Source organism: Coregonus clupeaformis, chromosome 31 (genome assembly GCF_020615455.1).
Source record: "Coregonus clupeaformis isolate EN_2021a chromosome 31, ASM2061545v1, whole genome shotgun sequence".
NCBI lineage: Eukaryota > Metazoa > Chordata > Actinopteri > Salmoniformes > Salmonidae > Coregonus > Coregonus clupeaformis.
The window spans coordinates 35,281,335-35,301,848 of NC_059222.1; the positions used below are offsets into that span (position 1 = coordinate 35,281,335).

Below are 20,514 nucleotides of genomic sequence, written 5' to 3' on the forward strand. Positions count from 1 at the left end.
GCGCCATGCTCTCTCTACCAATTGAGCTACAGAGGACCAGTATCGCAATATTCGGAAGTATCGTGGCAAGGAAACAAAACATTAAGAAGATTGCATTTCTTAAGGGAAACAGTCCTAATGTTAGAAACAAACAGCGTTATCAAATCAAGATTTATTTATACAGCACATTTCAGGCATGGAATGCAACACAATGTGCTTCACAGGAAAAAAACTAATAAAAACAATGAAAATAAAAACGTTTAATATTTACTACACAACAAACATAAGAGGATAAAAAACGAAAGAATAACAATAAAAACTGAAAGATTAAAAGCACCCTGAGGAAAAGCAAAGCTAAAAAGGTGTGTTTTATGATCTTTTTTTAAATATGTCCACAGTTTCGGCCCCCCTCAGGTTCTCTGGCAGGCTATTCCAGAGGCTGGGGGCATTGTAACTAAAGGCTGCCTCTCCATGCCCCTTTGTCCTTTGGGATAGTTCAAAGGTCAGTGCCAGAGGACCTGTGGGACCTAATGGGTACATAACTTAAAAGCATGTCTGGCATGTATTCGGGTGCACAATCATGGATTGATTTAAAAACCAATAGAAGAACCTTAAAATTAATTATAAAACTAACAGGCAGCCAGTGCAGAGACCTTAAAACCAGTGTAATGTGTGCTCTCTGTCTGGTCTTGGTCAGTACCCGTGCTGCAGCATTCTGTATGTTTTGCAGTTGACCAATGGCTTTCTTGGGTAGACCAGACAGGAGAGCATTACAGTAGTCAAGCCTGCTTGTAATAAAAGCATGGATGAGTCTCTCTGTATCAGCCTGAGAGAGAAACGGCCGCACCTTGGCAATGTTCCTCAGGTTAAATTAAAATAAGTACCTCGGTCTTGTCTTGATTTAGCTGGAGGAAGTTGTGAGCCATCCAAGTATTTAAATCACTAATACAGTCTAATAATTTATCCGTGGAGCTAAAATCCTCTGGTGACACAAATGTAAAGTTGTGTATGGTCTGCGTAGCAGTGAAAATCAATGCTGTGCTTTCTGATAACACTGCTAAGCGGTAACATAAATAAACTGAACAGTACCAGACCCAAAAACAAAACTTGTGGAACGCCACGTGATATGTATTTTCTCTGTTATGTTCACCAAGGGTGACAAAAAACTCACCACCGGTGAAATAGGTCCTAAACCACTTTAGAACTTAAATCCAAGAGTACAAGGACAGAGAGCTGTTTGGCATCTACACTACCGTTCAAAAGTTTGGGGTCACTTAGAAATGTCCTTGTTTTCCATGAAAACATACATGAAATTAGTTTGAATAGGAAATATAGCAAAATGAATAGGAAATGTAGTCATTGACAAGGTTAGAAATAATGATTTTTAATTGAAATTATAATTGTGTCCTTCAAACTTTGCTTTTGTCAAAGAATCCTCCATTTGCAGCAATTACAGCCTTGCAGACCTTTGGCATTCTAGTTGTCAATTTGTTGAGGTAATCTGAAGAGATTTCACCCCATGCTTCCTGAAGCACCTCCGACAAGTTGGATTGGCTTGATTGGCACTGTGCTTTGTGTCATTGTCCTATTGTAGGAGGAAATTGGCTCCAATCAAGCGACGTCCACAGGGTATGGCATGGTGTTGCAAAATGGAGTGATAGCCTTCCTTCTTCAAGATCCCTTTTACCCTGTACAAATCTCCCACTTGACCACCACCAAAGCACCCCCAGACCATCACATTGCCTCCACCATGCTTGACAGATGGCATCAAGCACTCCTCCAGCATATTTTCATTTGGTCTGCGTCTCACAAATGTTCTTCTTTGTGATCCGAACACCTCAAACTTCGATTTGTCTGTCCATAACACTTTTTTTCCAATCTTCCTCTGTCCAGTGTCTGTGTTCTTTTGCCCATCTTAATCTTTTATTTTTATTGGCCAGTCTGAGATATGGCTTTTTCTTTGCAACTCTGCCTAGATGGTCCGCATCCCGGAGTCGCCTCTTCACTGTTGACGTTGAGACTGGTGTTTTGCGGGTACTATTTAATGAAGCTGCCAGTTGAGGACCTGTGAGGCGTCTGTTTCTCAAACTAGACACTCTAATGTATTTGTCCTCTTGCTCAGTTGTGCACCGGGGCCTCCCACTCCTCTTTCTATTCTGGTTAGTGCCAGTTTGGGCTGTTCTGTGAAGGGAGTAGTACACAGCGTTGTACGAGATCTTCAGTTTCTTGGCAATTTCTCGCATGGAATAGCCTTCATTTCTCAGAACAAGAATAGACTGACGAGTTTCAGAAGAAAGTTATTTGTTTCTGGCCATTCTGAGCCTGTAATCGAACCCACAATTGCTGATGCTCCAGCTACTCAACTAGTCTCAAGAAGGCCAGTTGTATTGCTTCTTTAATCAGCACAACAGTTTTCAGCTGTGCTAACATAATTGCAAAAGGGTTTTCTAATGATCAATTAGCCTTTTAAAATGATGAACTTGGATTAGCAAACACAACGTGCCATTGGAACACAGGCTGATGGTTGCTGATAATGGGCTTCTGTACGCCTATGTAGATATTCCATTAAAAATCAGCCGTTTCCAGCTACAATAGCCATTTACAACATTAACAATGTCTACACTGTATTTCTGATCAACAAACTTGGACCCCAAACTTTTGAACGGTGGTGTATGTTGGCTCTAAGATCATTTACCACTTTAACTAATGCTGTCTCTGTGCTGTGGCCCGAAAACCAGATTTATTTATTTTTAAATACAGTTGGCACTTAAAAAATAATTAACTTGTTTGAAAACACATTTCTCCAGAAATTGCTTAAGAATGGAAGGTTGTAGATTGGCTGAAAATTGCTAAGAGCTGAAGAATCTAGATTACTTTTCTTCAGAACGGGTTTCACCATAGCAGTTTTAAGTGCAGTGGGGAAAGTACTTGTGAACAGGGAATGATTAACAATAGCTTGCACTTCTTCAGATATGCAATTAAAAACTGTTTTGAAGAAGGTGGAGGGGATAGGATCGAGCAGGCAGGTAGAAGGCTTAATAAGTGATATCACTTTCCTGAGCATGTCGGTGTCAACAAGGGAAAATAAATCCATAGTGCCTTTGCGTGGTGGGCTAGGGCACATATCATCAAACTTCTCATCAGGTCAAGCTTGACTGATACCCAGCCTAATGTTTGTTATCTCTGAAATATGCTGCAAACTCATCACATTTAGATGTGGAGGAAAGTTCACATAGGTTTGCGGGGATAGGTTTTATTAGGCAAATCGATGGTCAAGAAGAGCACTCTCAAATTATTCAGATTAATAGGAGCAAGTTAGAACAATGAGCCGTCTGGCATTTCTAATTGCCTTGTTATACAGTGCCTTCAGAAAGTAGTCAGACCCCTTGACTTTTTCCACATTTTGTTACGTTACAGCTTTATTAAAAAATTTATTAAATAGTTTTTTTTCTCCCCTCATCAGTCTACACACAATACCCCATAATGACAAAGTGAAACAGGTTTTTAGAAATTTTTGCACATTTAGTAAAAATGAAAAACAGAAATACCTTATTTACATACAGTTGAAGTCGAAAGTTTACATGCACTTAGATTGGAGTCATTAAAACTCGTTTTTACGCCACTCCACAAATTTCTTGATAACAAACTATAGTTTTGGCAAGTCGGTTAGGACATCTACTTTGTGCATGACACAAGTAATTTTTCCAACAATTGTTTACAGACAGATTATTTCACTTATAATTCACTGTATCACAATTCAAGTGGGTCAGAAGTTGACTGTGCCTTTAAAAAGCTAGGCTTTAGAAGCTTCTGATAGGCTAATTGACATCATTTGAGTCAATTGGAGGTGTACCTGGTGGATGTATTTCAAGGCCTACCTTCAAACTCAGTGCCTCTTTGCTTGACATCATGGGAAAATCAAAAGAAATCACCCAAGCCCTCAGAAAAAAAATGGTAGACCTCAACAAGTCTGGTTCATCCTTGGGAGCAATTTCCAAACGCCTGAAGGTACCACGTTAATCTGTACAAACAATAGTACGCAAGTATAAACACCATGGGACCACGCAGGAAGGAGATGCGTTCTGTCTCCGAGAGATGAACGTACTTTGGTGCGAAAAGTGCAAATCAATCCCAGAACAACAGCAAAGGACCTTGTGAAGATGCTGGAGGAAACAGGTACAAAAGTGTCTATATCCACAGTAAAACTAGTCCTATATCGACATAACCTGAAAGGCCGCTCAGCACGGAAGAAGCCACTGCTCCAAAACCGCCATAAAAAGCCTGACTACGCTTTGCAACTGCACATGGGGACAAAGATCGTACTTTTTGGAGAAATGTCCTCTGGTCTGATGAAACAAAAATAGAACTGTTTGGCCATAATGACCATCGTTATGTTTGGAGGAAAAAGGGGGTGGCTTGCAAGCCGAAGAACACCATCCCAACTGTGAAGCACGAGGGTGGCAGCATCATGCTGTGGGGGTGGTTTGCTGCAGGAGGGACTGGTGCACTTCACAAAATAGATGGCATCATGAGGAAGGAAAATTATGTGGATATATTGAAGCAACATCTCAAGACATCAGTCAGGAAGTTAAAGCTTGGTCGCAAATGGGTCTTCCAAATGGACAATGACCCCAAGCATACTTCCAAAGTTGTGACAAAATGGCTTAAGGACAACAAAGTCAAGGTATTGGAATGGCCATCACAAAGCCCTGACCTCAATCCTATAGAAAATGTGTGGGCAGAACTGAAAAGGCGTGTGTGAACAAGGAGGCCTACAAACCTGACTCAGTTACACCAGCTCTGTCAGGAGGAATGGGCCAAGATTCACCCAACTTATTGTGGGAAGCTTGTGGAAGGCTACCCGAAATGTTTGACCCAAGTTAAACAATTTTAAAGGCAGTGCTACCAAATACTAATTGAGTGTATGTCAACTTCTGACCCACTGGGGATCTGATTAAATAAATAAAAGCTGAAATAAATAAATATCTCTACAATTATTCTGACATTTCACATTCTTAAAATAAAGCGGTGATCCTAACTGACCTAAGACAGGGAATTTTTACTAGGATTAAATTTTAGGAATTGTGAAAAACAGAGTTTAAATGTATTTGGCTAAGGTGTATGTAAACATCCGACATCAACTGTAAGTGTTCAGACCCTTTTGATATGAGACTCGAAATTGAGCTCATGTGCATCCTGTTTCCAATGATCATCCTTGAGATGTTTCTACAACTTGATTGGAGTCCACCTGTGGTAAATTCAATTGTTTGGACATGATTTGGAAAGGCACACACCTGTCTATATAAGGTCCCACAGTTGACAGTGCATGTCAGAGCAGAAACCAAGCCATGAGGTCGAAGGAATTGTCCGTAGAGCTCCGAGACAGGATTGTGTCGAGGCACAGATCTGGGGAAGGGTACCAACAAAATTATGCAGTATAAAGGTCCCCAAGAACACATTGGCCTCCATTCTTAAATGGAAGACATTTGGAACCACCAAGACTCTTCCAAGAGCTGGCCGCCCGGCCAAACTGAGCAATCGGGGGAGAAGGGCCGTGGTCAGGGAGGTGACCAAGAACCTGATGGTTACTCTGACAGAGCTCCAGAGTTCTTTGGAGATGGGAGAACCTTCCAGAAGGACAATCATCTCTGCAGCACTCCACCAATCAGACCTTTATGGTAGAGTGGCCAGACGGATGCCACTCCTCTGTAAAAGGCACATGACAGCCCGCTTGGAGTTTGCCAAAAGGCACCTAATGAACTCTCAGACCATGAGAAACAAGATTCTCTGGTCTGATGAAACCAAGATTGAACTCTTTGGCCTGAATGCCAAGCGTCACGTCTTGAGAACCTGGCACCATCCCTACGGTGAAGCATGGTGGTGGCAGCATCATGCTGTGGGAATGTTTTTCAGGGACAGGGACTGGGAGACTAGTCAAAATCGAGGGAAAGATGAACGGAGCAAAGTACAGAGAGATCCTTGATGAAAACCTGCTCCAGAGCGCTCAGGACCTCAGACTGGGGCGAAGGTTCACCTTCCAACAGGACAACGACCCTAAGCACACAGCGAAGACAACACAGGAGTGGCTTCGGGACAAGTCTCTGAATGTCCTTGAGTTGCCCAGCCAGAGCCCGGACTTGAACCCGATCGAACATCTCTGAGGAGACTTGAAAATAGCTGTGCAGCGACGCTCCCCATCCAACCTGACATAGCTTGTGAGGATCTGCAGAGAAGAATGGGAGAAACTCCCCAAATACTGGCGTGCCAAACTCGTAGCGTCATACCCAAGAAGGCTCAAGGCTGTAATCGCTGCCAAAGATGCTTCAACAAAGTTCTGAGTAAAGGGTCTGAATACTTATGTAAATGTGATATTTCTATATTTATTTTAATTTTATCTGTTTTGCTTTGTCATTATGGAGTATTGTGTGTAGATTGATGAGGGAAAAAAATGTCCTCTCAAAGTATAATAATGGACCTGCAACTTTGACTTTCTCCACTTCCGCTTTGCCTTTCTGCAATTTCTCTTTAATTGATTTTCCTCACTCATCCAATGGGCACTCTGTTTAGATGTGACCTTTTTCAACTTTACTGGAGCTATGGCATCAATGGTTGCCCCTAATTTGCTATTAAAGTTATCAACTGAATCATCACGAGGTAGGCAGAATAGGTGATGGAGTATTGTTCATACACTCAATAAAATCTGTAGCAACTTCAGAGGTAAGAAGCGTTTCTTAATAATGCGTTCAGCATTATCCTGTACTATGGGCAACAATGTAGTAAAATAATAAACAGTGGTGATCAGATAAAGCAACATCTACAATAGAGGATATGTCAATAGAAAGCCCCTTGGTAATAACCAGGTCCAGAGTATGGTCGCAGTTATGGGTGGGCTCAGTAACATGTTTGATAAAGTCCATAGAGCGCAAAATATTTTGAAATTCAGTGGCCTTGGAGTCTCTTTGTCAACATGAATATAAAAATCTCCCAACACAATGATTGTATTATAGTTCTCAAGGACAATAGTTCAGAGAAATCAGTAAATCAGTGCTTTGGTGGCCTATACAGTGTTATAGCCAGCACTGGTGGCTGACATTTAAACAGTATAGCATGATGCTCAAAAGACCCAAAGTCGCCAAATGAAATGTCCTTACAGCTGGGAGTGTTAGTAAAAATAGAGGCTGTCCCCCCACCCTTTTTCCCTTTTCTGATAGAGAATGAAAAGCTGTAGTCCGGGGGGGAGGGGCTTCAATAAGAGCGGTTATACTTGTGATTGCTCTAACATTTAAAAGGGACATATTCAATGAGTGTGGGCCACTCTGCCCCTGGGGCATCTGCCTAGAGGTAACCAGATTATTAACGTTACAACCACGTTTTCTGACAGTCTCCAATCTATCAGAATGGTAGGAGATGACAGAAGGTGGAGTTAAAGGAAGATAAATTAGGTTACTCACAATCATTTCTATTGGAGTTGATATGGTTTCCAAGTCCTCTGTTGCTTATTCTGACAGGGAGAACTGGAGCACTACAGACCCTGTCTGTCAGTCTCTAAAACAGTTTGGGACGTTGCTGGAAATAATCCTGAAACCCCTGCGGTTAGGGTGAATCCGTCTCTTTTAAAAAGTGCTGGTTGCTCCCACAGCAAATCAAGGTTGTCACAAAAAGAGACATTCCTGTTGTTGCAAAGTTTCTTTAGGTGCTCGTTTAGGGCAAAGAGTCGGCTGAAACGTTCCAAACCCCTTCGGTAGCACGGGAGGGGGCCAGAGATAATTATTCTCTTCCCTGTGCTAGCGAGGGTAAAAAAAAAAAAAAAAACATCCTCCCTCGGATTGCTGAAAACGAAGGTCGTTAAAACCTACGTGAGTGATGATGGTGTCAGTATTGGAATAGTTGGCCATAACCGTGGGCAGGAGAGAGTTGATGTCATGGACACGGCCTCCTGGGTGACAGTGGACCTTGGTCAGTCTACAGACCGTAGGCAAGCCAAAATCTCTCACCATCGAGCTGCCCATCTAGAGTCACATTTGTTTATTTTGCATGCTGTAGCAGCCACAATTTTACATAAAGTAGGTTTTTATAGGACCATAGGGTGTTTTTCTTTTTTTGCCCTGGTATCGTAGTATCGTGACAACCCTAATATCTTGTTGCCCTTCGTATGGTGGTGGGCTAAGAAATGCTTTGGGGCTGTTAACCTGCATTAATACAGTGGGCATTTTCCCTTTGAGCAAGCTTACTGTGAAATGGGAGGTGATGGTTAATCCATATGGTGCTGGGTTATACACTGCTCAAAAAAATAAAGGGAACACTAAAATAACACATCCTAGATCTGAATGAATGAAATAATCTTTTTAAATACTTTTTTCTTTACATAGTTGAATGTGCTGACAACAAAATCACACAAGGTCTGGATTTGGAGTCACACTCAAAATTAAAGTGGAAAACCACACTACAGGCTGATCCAACTTTGATGTAATGTCCTTAAAACAAGTCAAAATGAGGCTCAGTAGTGTGTGTGGCCTCCACGTGCCTGTATGACCTCCCTACAACGCCTGGGCATGCTCCTGATGAGGTGGCGGATGGTCTCCTGAGGGATCTCCTCCCAGACCTGGACTAAAGCATCCGCCAACTCCTGGACAGTCTGTGGTGCAACGTGGCGTTGGTGGATGGAGCGAGACATGATGTCCCAGATGTGCTCAATTGGATTCAGGTCTGGGGAACGGGCGGGCCAGTCCATAGCATCAATGCCTTCCTCTTGCAGGAACTGCTGACACACTCCAGCCACATGAGGTCTAGCATTGTCTTGCATTAGGAGGAACCCAGGGCCAACCGCACCAGCATATGGTCTCACAAGGGGTCTGAGGATCTCATCTCGGTACCTAATGGCAGTCAGGCTACCTCTGGCGAGCACATGGAGGGCTGTGCGGCCCCCCCAAAGAAATGCCACCCCACACCATGACTGACCCACCGCCAAACCGGTCATGCTGGAGGATGTTGCAGGCAGCAGAACGTTCTCCACGGCGTCTCCAGACTCTGTCACGTCTGTCACGTGCTCAGTGTGAACCTGCTTTCATCTGTGAAGAGCACAGGGCGCCAGTGGCGAATTTGCCAATCTTGGTGTTCTCTGGCAAATGCCAAACGTCCTGCACGGTGTTGGGCTGTAAGCACAACCCCCACCTGTGGACGTCGGGCCCTCATACCACCCTTATGGAGTCTGTTCTGACCGTTTGAGCAGACACATGCACATTTGTGGCCTGCTGGAGGTCATTTTGCAGGGCTCTGGCAGTGCTCCTCCTGCTCCTCCTTGCACAAAGGCGGAGGTAGCAGTCCTGCTGCTGGGTTGTTGCCCTCCTACGGCCTCCTCCACGTCTCCTGATGTACTGGCCTGTCTCCTGGTAGCGCCTCCATGCTCTGGACACTACGCTGACAGACACAGCAAACCTTCTTGCCACAGCTCGCATTGATGTGCCATCCTGGATGAGCTGCACTACCTGAGCCACTTGTGTGGGTTGTAGACTGTCTCATGCTACCACTAGAGTGAAAGCACAGCCAGCATTCAAAAGTGACCAAAACATCAGCCAGGAAGCATAGGAACTGAGAAGTGGTCTGTGGTCACCACCTGCAAAACCAGTCCTTTATTTGGGGTGTCTTGCTAATTGCCTATAATTTCCACCTGTTGTTTATTCCATTTGCACAACAGCATGTGAAATGTATTGTCAATCAGTGTTGCTTCCTAAGTGGACAGTTTGATTTCACAGAAGTGTGATTGACTTGGAGTTACATTGTGTTGTTTAACTGTTCCCTTTATTTTTTTGAGCAGTGTATCTCTGCTGGTCTATGTGCTCACACCGGTATCCCTCTTCCACCTGTGTTTGCAGTCAAAGACATCATCCCTCTGGGGTCTCCTCGTCCCAAACCTTCTCCGGCCCCCTCCTCCCTCCAGGAGACCCCAATGAAACCCTCTCAGCCCCCAGGACGCCTCTCCAACCCCAACACCTACCCCCTGCCCAAACGGGTGCTACCCTTGACCAGCCACGAACTGGACAAACTCAGGGCGAAGCCCGTTCCTGGCCTGCCTCCTCACCCTCCCCACCCACCAGGGTTGCACCACCGAGCCTCTGGGGGTGGAGGTGGGGGTGAAGCCAAGGATGGCCCAGCCAACTTTACAAACACCCTAACCAGGAAGATCCAGCATTCCCACAGACCCCAGACCCCCCACAGCCCTGTGACCCCTAACCCCTCTAGGGGCACGACCTTTAACCCTAGAGGTGGTATGGGAAGGGACAACCCCCTGTCGCCCCCCTCTATCCCCCCATGCAGAGTCAGTGCCCCCAGCAGAAGGAGGGACTATGGAGCGGCGCCGAGGGAAGACATGAACAAGAACCTCAAGGTAGAGATTATTTTGAGTTTGTTCTCTTTTCTCTGATCACATCCCTATCAGGGTTGGGGTCAATTCCCATTCCAGTTCTCTTCAATGCTTTTCAGTGGGGTAAATTTGGAATTGGAATTTGGTTTACTTTCTGAATTGAAATGGAGTTGACCCCGACCGTGATCCCTACATACTTTATTTGCTGCATCTATCTACTTTCCATTGACATAGAAATCTCACGGCAGCTTTACCTCATGTCTATCCACCACACTTATAGGTTGGATCCAGTGATATTGGGAGCTCTAGACCTCTGTTCCCTGCTGCCCAGACGCGCAGGCTCTCTGTGCCCCCAACCGTTACCTCCAGACCGGGGCAGAGCAGTCAGCCGCAACCCTCCCCTTACATGGACCCCCGGAGCCCGGAGAGCAGCCCAGCAGAGCGCAGGCACCACTTCTCCCAGAAGCTCTCGCAGTCTCTCCAGTCTATCCGCCAGTACAAAGTAGGAGGAGACGGGAAGGAGAGTACAATGAGGAATGGTGGTCCACTGTCACCGACCACGCGCATCCCTGTCACTCCACAGCAGGTACACTACATGACCAGAAGTATGTGGACACCTGCTGGTCGAACATCTCATTCCAAAATCATGGGCTTTAATATGGAGTTGGTCACCCCTTGAAGGGAAATCTTAACGCTACAGCCTACGATGACATTCTAGACGATTCTGTGCTTCCAACTTTGTGGTAACAGTTTGGTGAAGGCCCTTTCCTGTTTCAGCATGACAACCCCATCGAACACCTTTGGGATGAATTGGAACGCTGACAGTGAGCCAGGCCAAATCGCCCAACATCAGTCCCCGACCTCACTAATGTTCTTGTGGCTGAATGGAAGCAACTCCCCGCAGCAATGTTCCAACATCTAGTGGAAAGCCTTCCCAGAAGAGTGGAGGCTGTTATAGCAGCAAAGGGGGGACCAACTCCATATTAATGCCCATGATTTTGGAATGAGATGTTCAACGAGCTTTTTGCCATGTAGTGTACTTCATTGATCCCGAAACTCCATGTCCGGAGCAGATACAAACAAATAGACTATATTCTAAACTAAACTGTCTCACTCTCACCTCACACAGGCAAGTAAATAATGACAATTCAATGATGTTGATATTTGGTTCTCTTCTGTTTCGGTCTTTCCACAGAGTCGTGGTTCCCTGGATCACAGAGGAACCACACCCTCTAACGAGCGGTTCACTCCAGGTACAAATTAGACCTACTAACTATTATGTAAAAAACAAGCCCATCATAGACCTCCTATTTTAGATAACTGAACCCTTGTAAATGTAGTCTATAAACACATCAATAGGTTAACCATCTCCAAATGATATGTTTCAATGTTGTTATTTTTGTACAGTAACAATGCTGATGCAGACGGAGTAGTTTCTGAGGCCCCTTCTGCCATTTGACTAATGACTTGTTGAGAGTAGTATACCATGCAAATTCAGGCTAACTTTGCATGAAGTGCACCTGTTTGCTGTTAGAGTTTATCTAGTGGGCCTCTCTGTAGCGTGTGCTAAAAGCCTTGGAAATGTGGTTATCACAATTCAGACTTAACAATTAATGTCATATTTTGACAGCTTTGTAAAAACCCACATACTCTCATTCTCTAGTATTTTACTTGTTGGACTTTACATGAAATATTCTATTTACTGTGAATGTTGTTGTTGATGATGTTTTCTCCCAAAAGGAGGCACCAGATCCCTGTCTCTGAAGAGACTCAGACACCCAGACTTGGAGGGGAGAAACAGAGGAATAGCAGAGTACATGGCTAATAAGAGACTGCGTCCAGGGGACTATATCCCAGGCCCTATCAGTACCAGTCACCCATCCTATGGAACAGCCAGGTGAGTGGGGCAGAGGGGTAGACATTTAATTTAATGCAACTTTATTTGTCCCCTTCGGGCAATTACTATTAGGGCTAACTTTGTATGACGTGTAGTTGCTGGAAATTACTACAGAAATACGGACAATGGAGTAAGCTAACCTTATCGTTTGTCTTGTGATCGTATATATAATTGTGCTAACTAAGCTCATAAGGCATTTAGAAGTTATATTCTACAAGAATCAATGAATACAATATCAATTGAAATAACCATTGAAAAGCCAGAAATCTTACTGATTGTGATCTCTGTAAAGCCTGGTTTGTGATGGCTAAATGCTCTGTTGTGAATACATTTGATTTAATTTGACCCCGTACTCCTAGTTCTAAGATGTCCCCCAGCCCCAACCCATCCTACCTGAAGAAAGTCTTCATGAAGAACAGTCTGAGCTCAAGTCCTACTCTAAGGTTGAAGGAGAGACTCACCCCTAAGAAGACAGAGGAAGGGATGGAGAGTGGGAGTAGGACTGTCCCTACCTATCCACTCTCCACACCCAAGCCTGCGAGGCAGCGCTGCACCGGCCATGGACAGACGCCATGCTGCAATAGTGTGAGGGAGAACGGCAACCCTCAGGCTGGATACAGGAGAATTGATCACCAATCTGGCAACACTCAATCTTTTTACAGTGGTAGTAATCCCCAAACTGGCAACCACTACAGCCAATCTGGCAACCCAGCCAACCTGCCAGTCACAATCCCTAGTAGAGGAGAATGCAGCAGAGATAAAGAGGCCAGAGAGCGAGAGAGTAGAGGAGGAGAACCGACAGGTCGCCCCGACGGGAGAACTCCCAAAAGTTCCTCGAAGTCTCAGAGCTCGGACTCGAGCTGCCCTAGTTTTCGGCGCCGTCACGCATTGGAAAAGAACCGACACGTCTCTGTCCCCCGGAGAACGAGTGCCTTGCCAGATGACCTGAATGACCTTTTCACCCCTGACCCCATAACCTCTAGCCCATCTAGAGCAGCGATTACCTTTTCCCCCAGTCCCCAGAGAGGAGACGGTTCGCCCTCTGTACACAACAAGGTTCCTCTGTCTGTTGTGTTGGCTACTGTCAGTAGTGCTACTATGGGACCGGGGTCCCCCTCTTTAACAAGCCCAAGAGAAATCCCCCCAAAATCCCTCTCACAGCGAATCCTGTGTCCCAAGATCTCTCCCTGTACGGACACTGCAATGGACCCCTGTAAGCTACTCCTGGACCCCAAAATCTACTCCTCCTTTGTAAGGCTGGAGATGGGCAGGAATGACTTGACTAAACTAGAGACTGGCTTGTATAGAGCCATCACCAGCACTCCTTCTTCCTCAGGGAAGCCCTCGTCCTGTAAGGAGGAGTCTGTTAAGATGGAGGATGTCGCCTCAGGACTGAAAACGAGATCTCCTGGTATTGCTTTAGCAGGGTTGGAGTCACCTATGGATGAGGATGAGAATTCCTACCTCAAGACTGAGTCCTCCGTCCTGAAAACTATCCCCCTCTCAGCCTCTGCAAAGTCCTCATCCTCGTGTAATGACAAGTCGTTTAGCATGGAGACGGCAGACCTCAAAATCAGTCCCACCTCACCCCTGGACCAACATGGACAAGGAAAGGAGGGTGAAGAGAGGAAGGAAGGAGACCAGAAGTTCCATAAGAGTTTATTGTTTTTTGAGGAAGGAGAAGAAAGAAGCAAGAAGGAAAATTCCCAGAAGAGTCTGCCATTTCTGGAGGAGGACCCTCTGGATGTGGAGCTGGGCCTAGGCCTCGACCTGAGCCTGGGGCTAGAGTTGGCGCTATCCCAGACCAGCAGCAGCAGTGACGAGGACCAGCTGCCGTCCCTGCAGCAGATCCTGGACCTTACCGCCCGGCCCCCAGACACCCCAGAAAAAGGAACCTTCCCTGCTCCCAGCAGCCCCGTTGGGCTCCGACACCACAGCCAGCCAGTAAGAGGCTACTAAAATGTTTTATTTACTTATTGTAATTTTCCAGTTTTGATGTAGGCCTAAATATGATCCAGAAGCCACTATAACCAGTCTGTAAGCAGCAACTTTCTATACTGTCATTTATATGATTTGGTTGTATTTGGTTGTAACTTACTGTAGAAGGTTAGAAAAGTTCAAATGACTGATTTTGAAATGCCGTAAAATAGTGGACTACAAATCCCAAGTCGTCACTAACAATGCTACGGTGTTTGGTACAGTGTTTTACACTAGTATGACCTCAGTCTAAATGGGTGTTCTCTCTGGCAGCCTTCGTCATCTAAAGCCAAACCCACGAGTTACAGGAACAACCTGGATGAGATGCTGAAGGAAAAGGAGACCATTCAAAGGTATTGCTTTATCATAAGTGACATTATAGTGCTATTTTCTCCATGTGGGTCTTGGAGATGGAGAAATTGCTTTAAAATGACAACGTGCCATTGTTGTGAGATGACACATTGCTGTTAAACGTTCTGTCCTTGTTGTTTTCCCCCAAGGTCTAAGGTGATGGAGAGGTCTGCATTACTTAAACGAGTTCTATATCATATTGTATGAGTACAATGTCACAACACTGTTGTGGTTATTCCCCCCAGGTCTAAGGTGATGGAGAGGTCTCTGCATTGCTTAACCCCCTAGAGTTGATTAACGCAGTTTAAGATAGAGATATCTGTTTTCTTGCATTGGTTGCATCTCAACCATCGCTCATCGCATCTGCCGTGGAAGGTGGCAGAGCTAGAGGGGTGTTGTGATGTCGAAGAAGTCAGGCGCAGGAGGGTAAATCACAGAATAACAGGCTTTATTCCGCAAATCCAGCGTTATGCAGTAATGTGTCCAAAAATACTCCAGTGCGCAAAACAGGCGCACTGGAAAATACAAGGCACACAGGGAATTATCCCGGCGATACAAAATACACGGAGCTCCGCCGAGCTTAACTATCCTCCACAATAAACAATCACACACAAAGACAAGGGGGCAGAGGGAACACTTATACAGGTACTGATGAGGGGATATGAAACAGGTGTGTGTGAACAACAAGACAAAGCCAATGGAATGATGAGATGAGGAGCGGCAGTGGCTAGAAGGCCGGTGACGACGGCCACCGAAGCCTGCCCGAACAAGGAGAGGAGGCAGCTTTGGAGGAAGCTGTGATAGGTGTTTGTCAGACCATGAGACATCCCGCAAATCGGTCTTCTCACGAAAACGTCTGTAGCGTCTGAACGGTTTGACCTAAAAAACTATTATGACTATGGAAAGGGGAGACTCTCACGAACACGATGGTGGTATCCGTTTAGCTTTACGACCGCCACAAGTGTCAGGGGACTCGTCTGAAGTCGGTACAGTCGATGTGCCTACTTCTGTTTGTAGAGTACGAACCATTTGGGCTACAAACTAATCCTGTACCGTTTAAAATAATGAATGGAAGGATGAATGTAGTTTTGTGCCTACGCAAAAAAGGGTTAAATATGTGTAAAGAAATATCTTTTACATTTTAGTCATTTAGCAGATGCTCTTATCCAGAGCGACTTACAGTTAGTGAGTGCATACATTTATTTTTTTCATACTGGCTCCCCCGTGGGAATCGAACCCACAACCCTGGCGTTGCAAACGCCATGCTCTACCAACTGAGCTACATCCCTGCCGGCCATTCCCTCCCCTACCCTGGACGACGCTGGGCCAATTGTGCGCCGCCCCAGCTCTGGAAAAAATTAAGAGACCACTGCAAATGTTTCTTAAATCAGCATCTCTACATGTATGACAGCCATTCCATTCCAGTGTCTGTTGAATTCCACCAACACAGGCACACCTCATTCTACTGAATTAGGTACTGATTAGATGATCACCTGAACCAAATCTTATTTAACGAGGAAAAGTATAAAAACCACTGCTGTGGTCATCACTATCCTCTTGCAATAGGACCAGCTGGATGGCAAAACAGTGCTAATAGTACCTCAAAAGTAATATTAATAAAAAAATAACTATTGACCATGCCAAAAGAGTTGAAAAGGAAAGTTTTGAGTGAGGAAAAGAACGGTTCAATTCAGGCTTTACTGGCAGAGGGATAAAGTGAGCGTCAGGTTGCTTCCATCCTTAAAATTTCAAAGAGGGCGGTTCATAAGAACAAGGTCAAGCAGCAGACATTGGGGACAACAAAGCTACACACTCTACTGACCGGGATGACCGCCAACTCATTCGAATGTCACTCAACAACCGTAGGATGACATCAAGTGACCTACAAAAAGAATGGCAAATGGCAGCTGGGGTGAAGTGCACGGCGAGGACAGCTCGAAACAGGCTCCTAGGGGCAGGGCTGAAGTCGTGCAAAGCTAGAAAAAAGCCCTTCATCAATGAGAAGCAAAGAAGAGCCAGGCTGAGGTTTGCAAAAGACCATAAGGATTGGACCATAGAGGACTGGAGTAAGGTCATCTTCTCTGATGAGTCCAATTTTCAGCTTTGCCCAACACCTGGTCGTCTAATGGTTAGACGGAGACCTGGAGAGGCCTACAAGCCACAGTGTCTCGCACCCACTATGAAATTTGGTGGAGGATCGGTGATGATCTGGGGGTCCTTCAGCAAGGCTGGAATCGGGCAGATTTGTCTTTGTGAAGGACGCATGAATCAAGCCACGTACAAGGTTGTCCTGGAAGAAAACTTGCTTCCTGTTGCTCTGACATTGTTCCCCAACTCTGAGGATTGGTTTTTCCAGCAGGACAATGCGCCAAGCCACACAGCCAGGTCAATCAAAGTGTGGATGGAGGACCACCAGATCAAGACCCTGTCATGGACAGCCCAATCTCCAGACCTGAACCCCATTGAAAACTTCTGGAATGTGATCAAGAGGAAGATAAATGGTCACAAGCCATCAAACAAAGCCGAGCTGCTTGAATTTTTGCGCCAGGAGTGGCATAAAGTAACCAACATCAATGTGAAAGACTGGTGGAGAGCATGCCAAGACGCATGAAATCTGTGATTGAAAATCAGGGTTATTCCACCATATATTGATTTCTGAACTCTTAAAACATTAGTATTGTGTTGTTTAAAAATGAACATGAACTTATTTTCTTTGCACTATTCGAGGTCTAACAACACTGCATATTTTTTGTTATTTTGACCAGTTTCCATTTTCTGCAAATAAATGCTCTAAATGACAATATTTTTATTTGGAATTTGGGAGAAATGTTGTCAGTAGTTTATAGAATAAAACAAAAATGTTAATTTCACCCAAACACATACCTATAAATAGTAAAACCAGAGAAACTTATATTTTTGTAGTGGTCTCTTAATTTTTCCAGAGCTGTATATATATATATATATATTACACAGTGAGGGGAAAAAAGTATTTGATCCCCTGCTGATTTTGTATGTTTGCCCACTGACAAATGGGCAAACATACAATGGTAGGTTTATTTGAACAGTGAGAGACAGAATAACAACAAAAAAATCCAGAAAAACACATGTCAAAAATGTTATAAATTGATTTGCATTTTAATGAGGGAAATAAGTATTTGACCCCCTCTCAATCAGAAAGATTGCTGGCTCCCAGGTGTCTTTTATACAGGTAACGAGCTGAGATTAGGAGCACACTCTTAAAGGGAGTGCTCCTAATCTCAGTTTGTTACCTGTATAAAAGACACCTGTCCACAGAAGCAATCAATCAATCAGATTCCAAACTCTCCACCATGGCCAAGACCAAAGAGCTCTCCAAGGATGTCAGGGACAGGATTGTAGACCTACACAAGGCTGGAATGGGCTACAAGACCATCGCCAAGCAGCTTGGTGAGAAGGTGACAACAGTTGGTGCGATTATTCGCAAATGGAAGAAACACAAAAGAACTGTCAATCATCAAATCAAATCAAATTTTATTGGTCACATGCGCCGAATACAACAGGTGCAGACATTACAGTGAAATGCTTACTTACAGCCCTTAACCAACAGTGCATTTATTTTAAACAAAAAAAGTAAGAATAAAACAACAACAAAAAAAGTGTTGAGAAAAAAAGAGCAGAAGTAAAATAAAGTGACAGTAGGGAGGCTATATATACAGGGGGGTACCGTTGCAGAGTCAATGTGCGGGGGCACCGGCTAGTTGAGGTAGTTGAGGTAATATGTACATGTGGGTAGAGTTAAAGTGACTATGCATAAATACTTAACAGAGTAGCAGCAGCGTAAAAAGGATGGGGTGGGGGGCAGTGCAAATAGTCCGGGTAGCCATGATTAGCTGTTCAGGAGTCTTATGGCTTGGGGGTAGAAGCTGTTGAGAAGTCTTTTGGACCTAGACTTGGCACTCCGGTACCGCTTGCCGTGCGGTAGCAGAGAGAACAGTCTATGACTAGGGTGTCTGGAGTCTTTGACAATTTTGAGGGCCTTCCTCTGACACCGCCTGGTATATAGGTCCTGGATGGCAGGAAGCTTTGCCCCAGTGATGTACTGGGCCGTACGCACTACCCTCTGTAGTGCCTTGCGGTCAGAGGCCAAGCAGTTGCCATACCAGGCGGTGATGCAACCAGTCAGGATGCTCTCGATGGTGCAGCTGTAGAATTTTTTGAGGATCTGAGGACCCATGCCAAATCTTTTTAGTCTCCTGAGGGGGAATAGGCTTTGTCGTGTCCTCTTCACGACTGTCTTGGTGTGTTTGGACCATGATAGTTCGTTGGTGATGTGGACACCAAGGAACTTGAAGCTCTCAACCTGTTCCACTACAGCCCCGTCGATGAGAATGGGGCGTGCTCAGTCCTCTTTTTTTTTCCTGTAGTCCACAATCATCTCTTTTGTCTTGGTCACGTTGAGGGAGAGGTTGTTGTCCTGGCACCACACGGCCAGATCTCTGACCTCCTCCCCTATAGGCTGTCTCATCGTTGTCGGTGATCAGGCCTACCACTGTTGTGTCGTCGGCAAACTTAATGATGGTGTTGGAGTCGTGCCTGGCCATGCAGTCATGGGTGAACAGAGAGTACAGGAGGGGACTGAGCACGCACCCCTGAGGGGCCCCCGTGTTGAGGATCAGTGTGGCAGATGTGTTGTTACCTACCCTTACCACCTGGGGGCGGCCCGTCAGGAAGTCCAGGATCCAGTTGCAGAGGGAGGTGTTTAGTCCCAGGATCCTTAGCTTAGTGATGAGCTTAGAGGGCACTATGGTGTTGAATGCTGAGCTGTAGTCAATGAATAGCATTCTCACGTAGGTGTTCCTCTTGTCCAGGTGGGAAAGGGCAGTGTGGAGTGCGATAGAGATTGCATCATCTGTGGATCTGTTGGGGCGGTATGCAAATTGGAGTGGGTCTAGGGTTTCTGGGATTATGCTGTTGATGTGAGCCATGACCAGTCTTTCAAAGCACTTCATGGCTACAGACGTCAGTGCTACGGGTCGGTAGTCATTTAGGCAGGTTATCTTAGAGTTCTTGGGCACGGGGACTATGGTGGTCTGCTTGAAACATGTTGGTATTACAGACTCAGTCAGGGACATGTTGAAAATGTCAGTGAAGACACTTGCCAGTTGGTCAGCACATGCTCGGAGTACACGTCCTGGTAATCCGTCTGGCCCTGCGGCCTTGTGAATGTTGACCTGCTTAAAGTCTTACTCACATCGGCTACGGAGAGCGTGATCACATAGTCATCCGGAACAGCTGGTGCTCTCATGCATGCTTCAGTGTTGCTTGCCTCGACGCGAGCATAGAAGTGGTTTAGCTCGTCTGGTAGGCTTGTGTCACTGGGCAGCTCGCGGCTGTGCTTCCCTTTGTAGTCTGTAATAGTTTTCAAGCCCTGCCACATCCGACGAGCGTCAGAGCCAGTGTAGTATGATTCAATCTTAGACCTGTATTGACTCTTTGCCTGTTTGATGGTTCGTCGGAGGTCATAGCGGGATTTCTTATAAGCGTCCGGGTTAGAGTCCCGTTCCTTGAAAGCGGCAGCTCTACCCTTTAGCTCAGTGCGGATGTTTCCTGTAATCCATGGCTTCTGGTTGTACGGTCACTGTGGGGACGACATCATCGATGCACTTATTGATGAAGCCAGTGACTGATGTGGTGTACTCCTCAATGCTGTCTGAAGAATCCCGGAACATGTTCCAGTCTGTGCTAGCAAAACAGTCCTGAAGCTTAGCATCTGCGTCATCTGACCACTTTTTTATTAACCGAATCACTGGTGCTTCCTGCTTCAGTTTTTGCTTATAAGCAGGAATCAGGAGGATAGAGTTATGGTCAGATTTGCCAAATGGAGGGCGAGGGAGAGCTTTGTATGCGTCTCTGTGTGTGGAGTAAAGGTGGTCTAGAGTTTTTTTCCATCTGGTTGCACATTTAACATGCT

General features: G+C 45.3%; 1 protein-coding gene across 3 annotated transcripts in view; it reads left to right on the forward strand.

Moving 5' to 3' along the window:
* LOC121547084 (serine/arginine repetitive matrix protein 2) overlaps positions 1 to 20,514 on the forward strand; it is a 42,152-nt gene that overhangs the window by 8,485 nt on the left and 13,153 nt on the right. For all 3 annotated transcript variants that reach the window (XM_041858185.2, XM_041858186.2, XM_041858187.2), the window contains exons 3-8: positions 9,852 to 10,363; positions 10,620 to 10,925; positions 11,535 to 11,592; positions 12,080 to 12,236; positions 12,596 to 14,180; positions 14,487 to 14,566. In XM_041858185.2, coding sequence (XP_041714119.1) covers positions 9,852 to 10,363; positions 10,620 to 10,925; positions 11,535 to 11,592; positions 12,080 to 12,236; positions 12,596 to 14,180; positions 14,487 to 14,566 — 2,698 coding nt within the window. The remainder of the gene's footprint in view (positions 1 to 9,851; positions 10,364 to 10,619; positions 10,926 to 11,534; positions 11,593 to 12,079; positions 12,237 to 12,595; positions 14,181 to 14,486; positions 14,567 to 20,514) is intronic.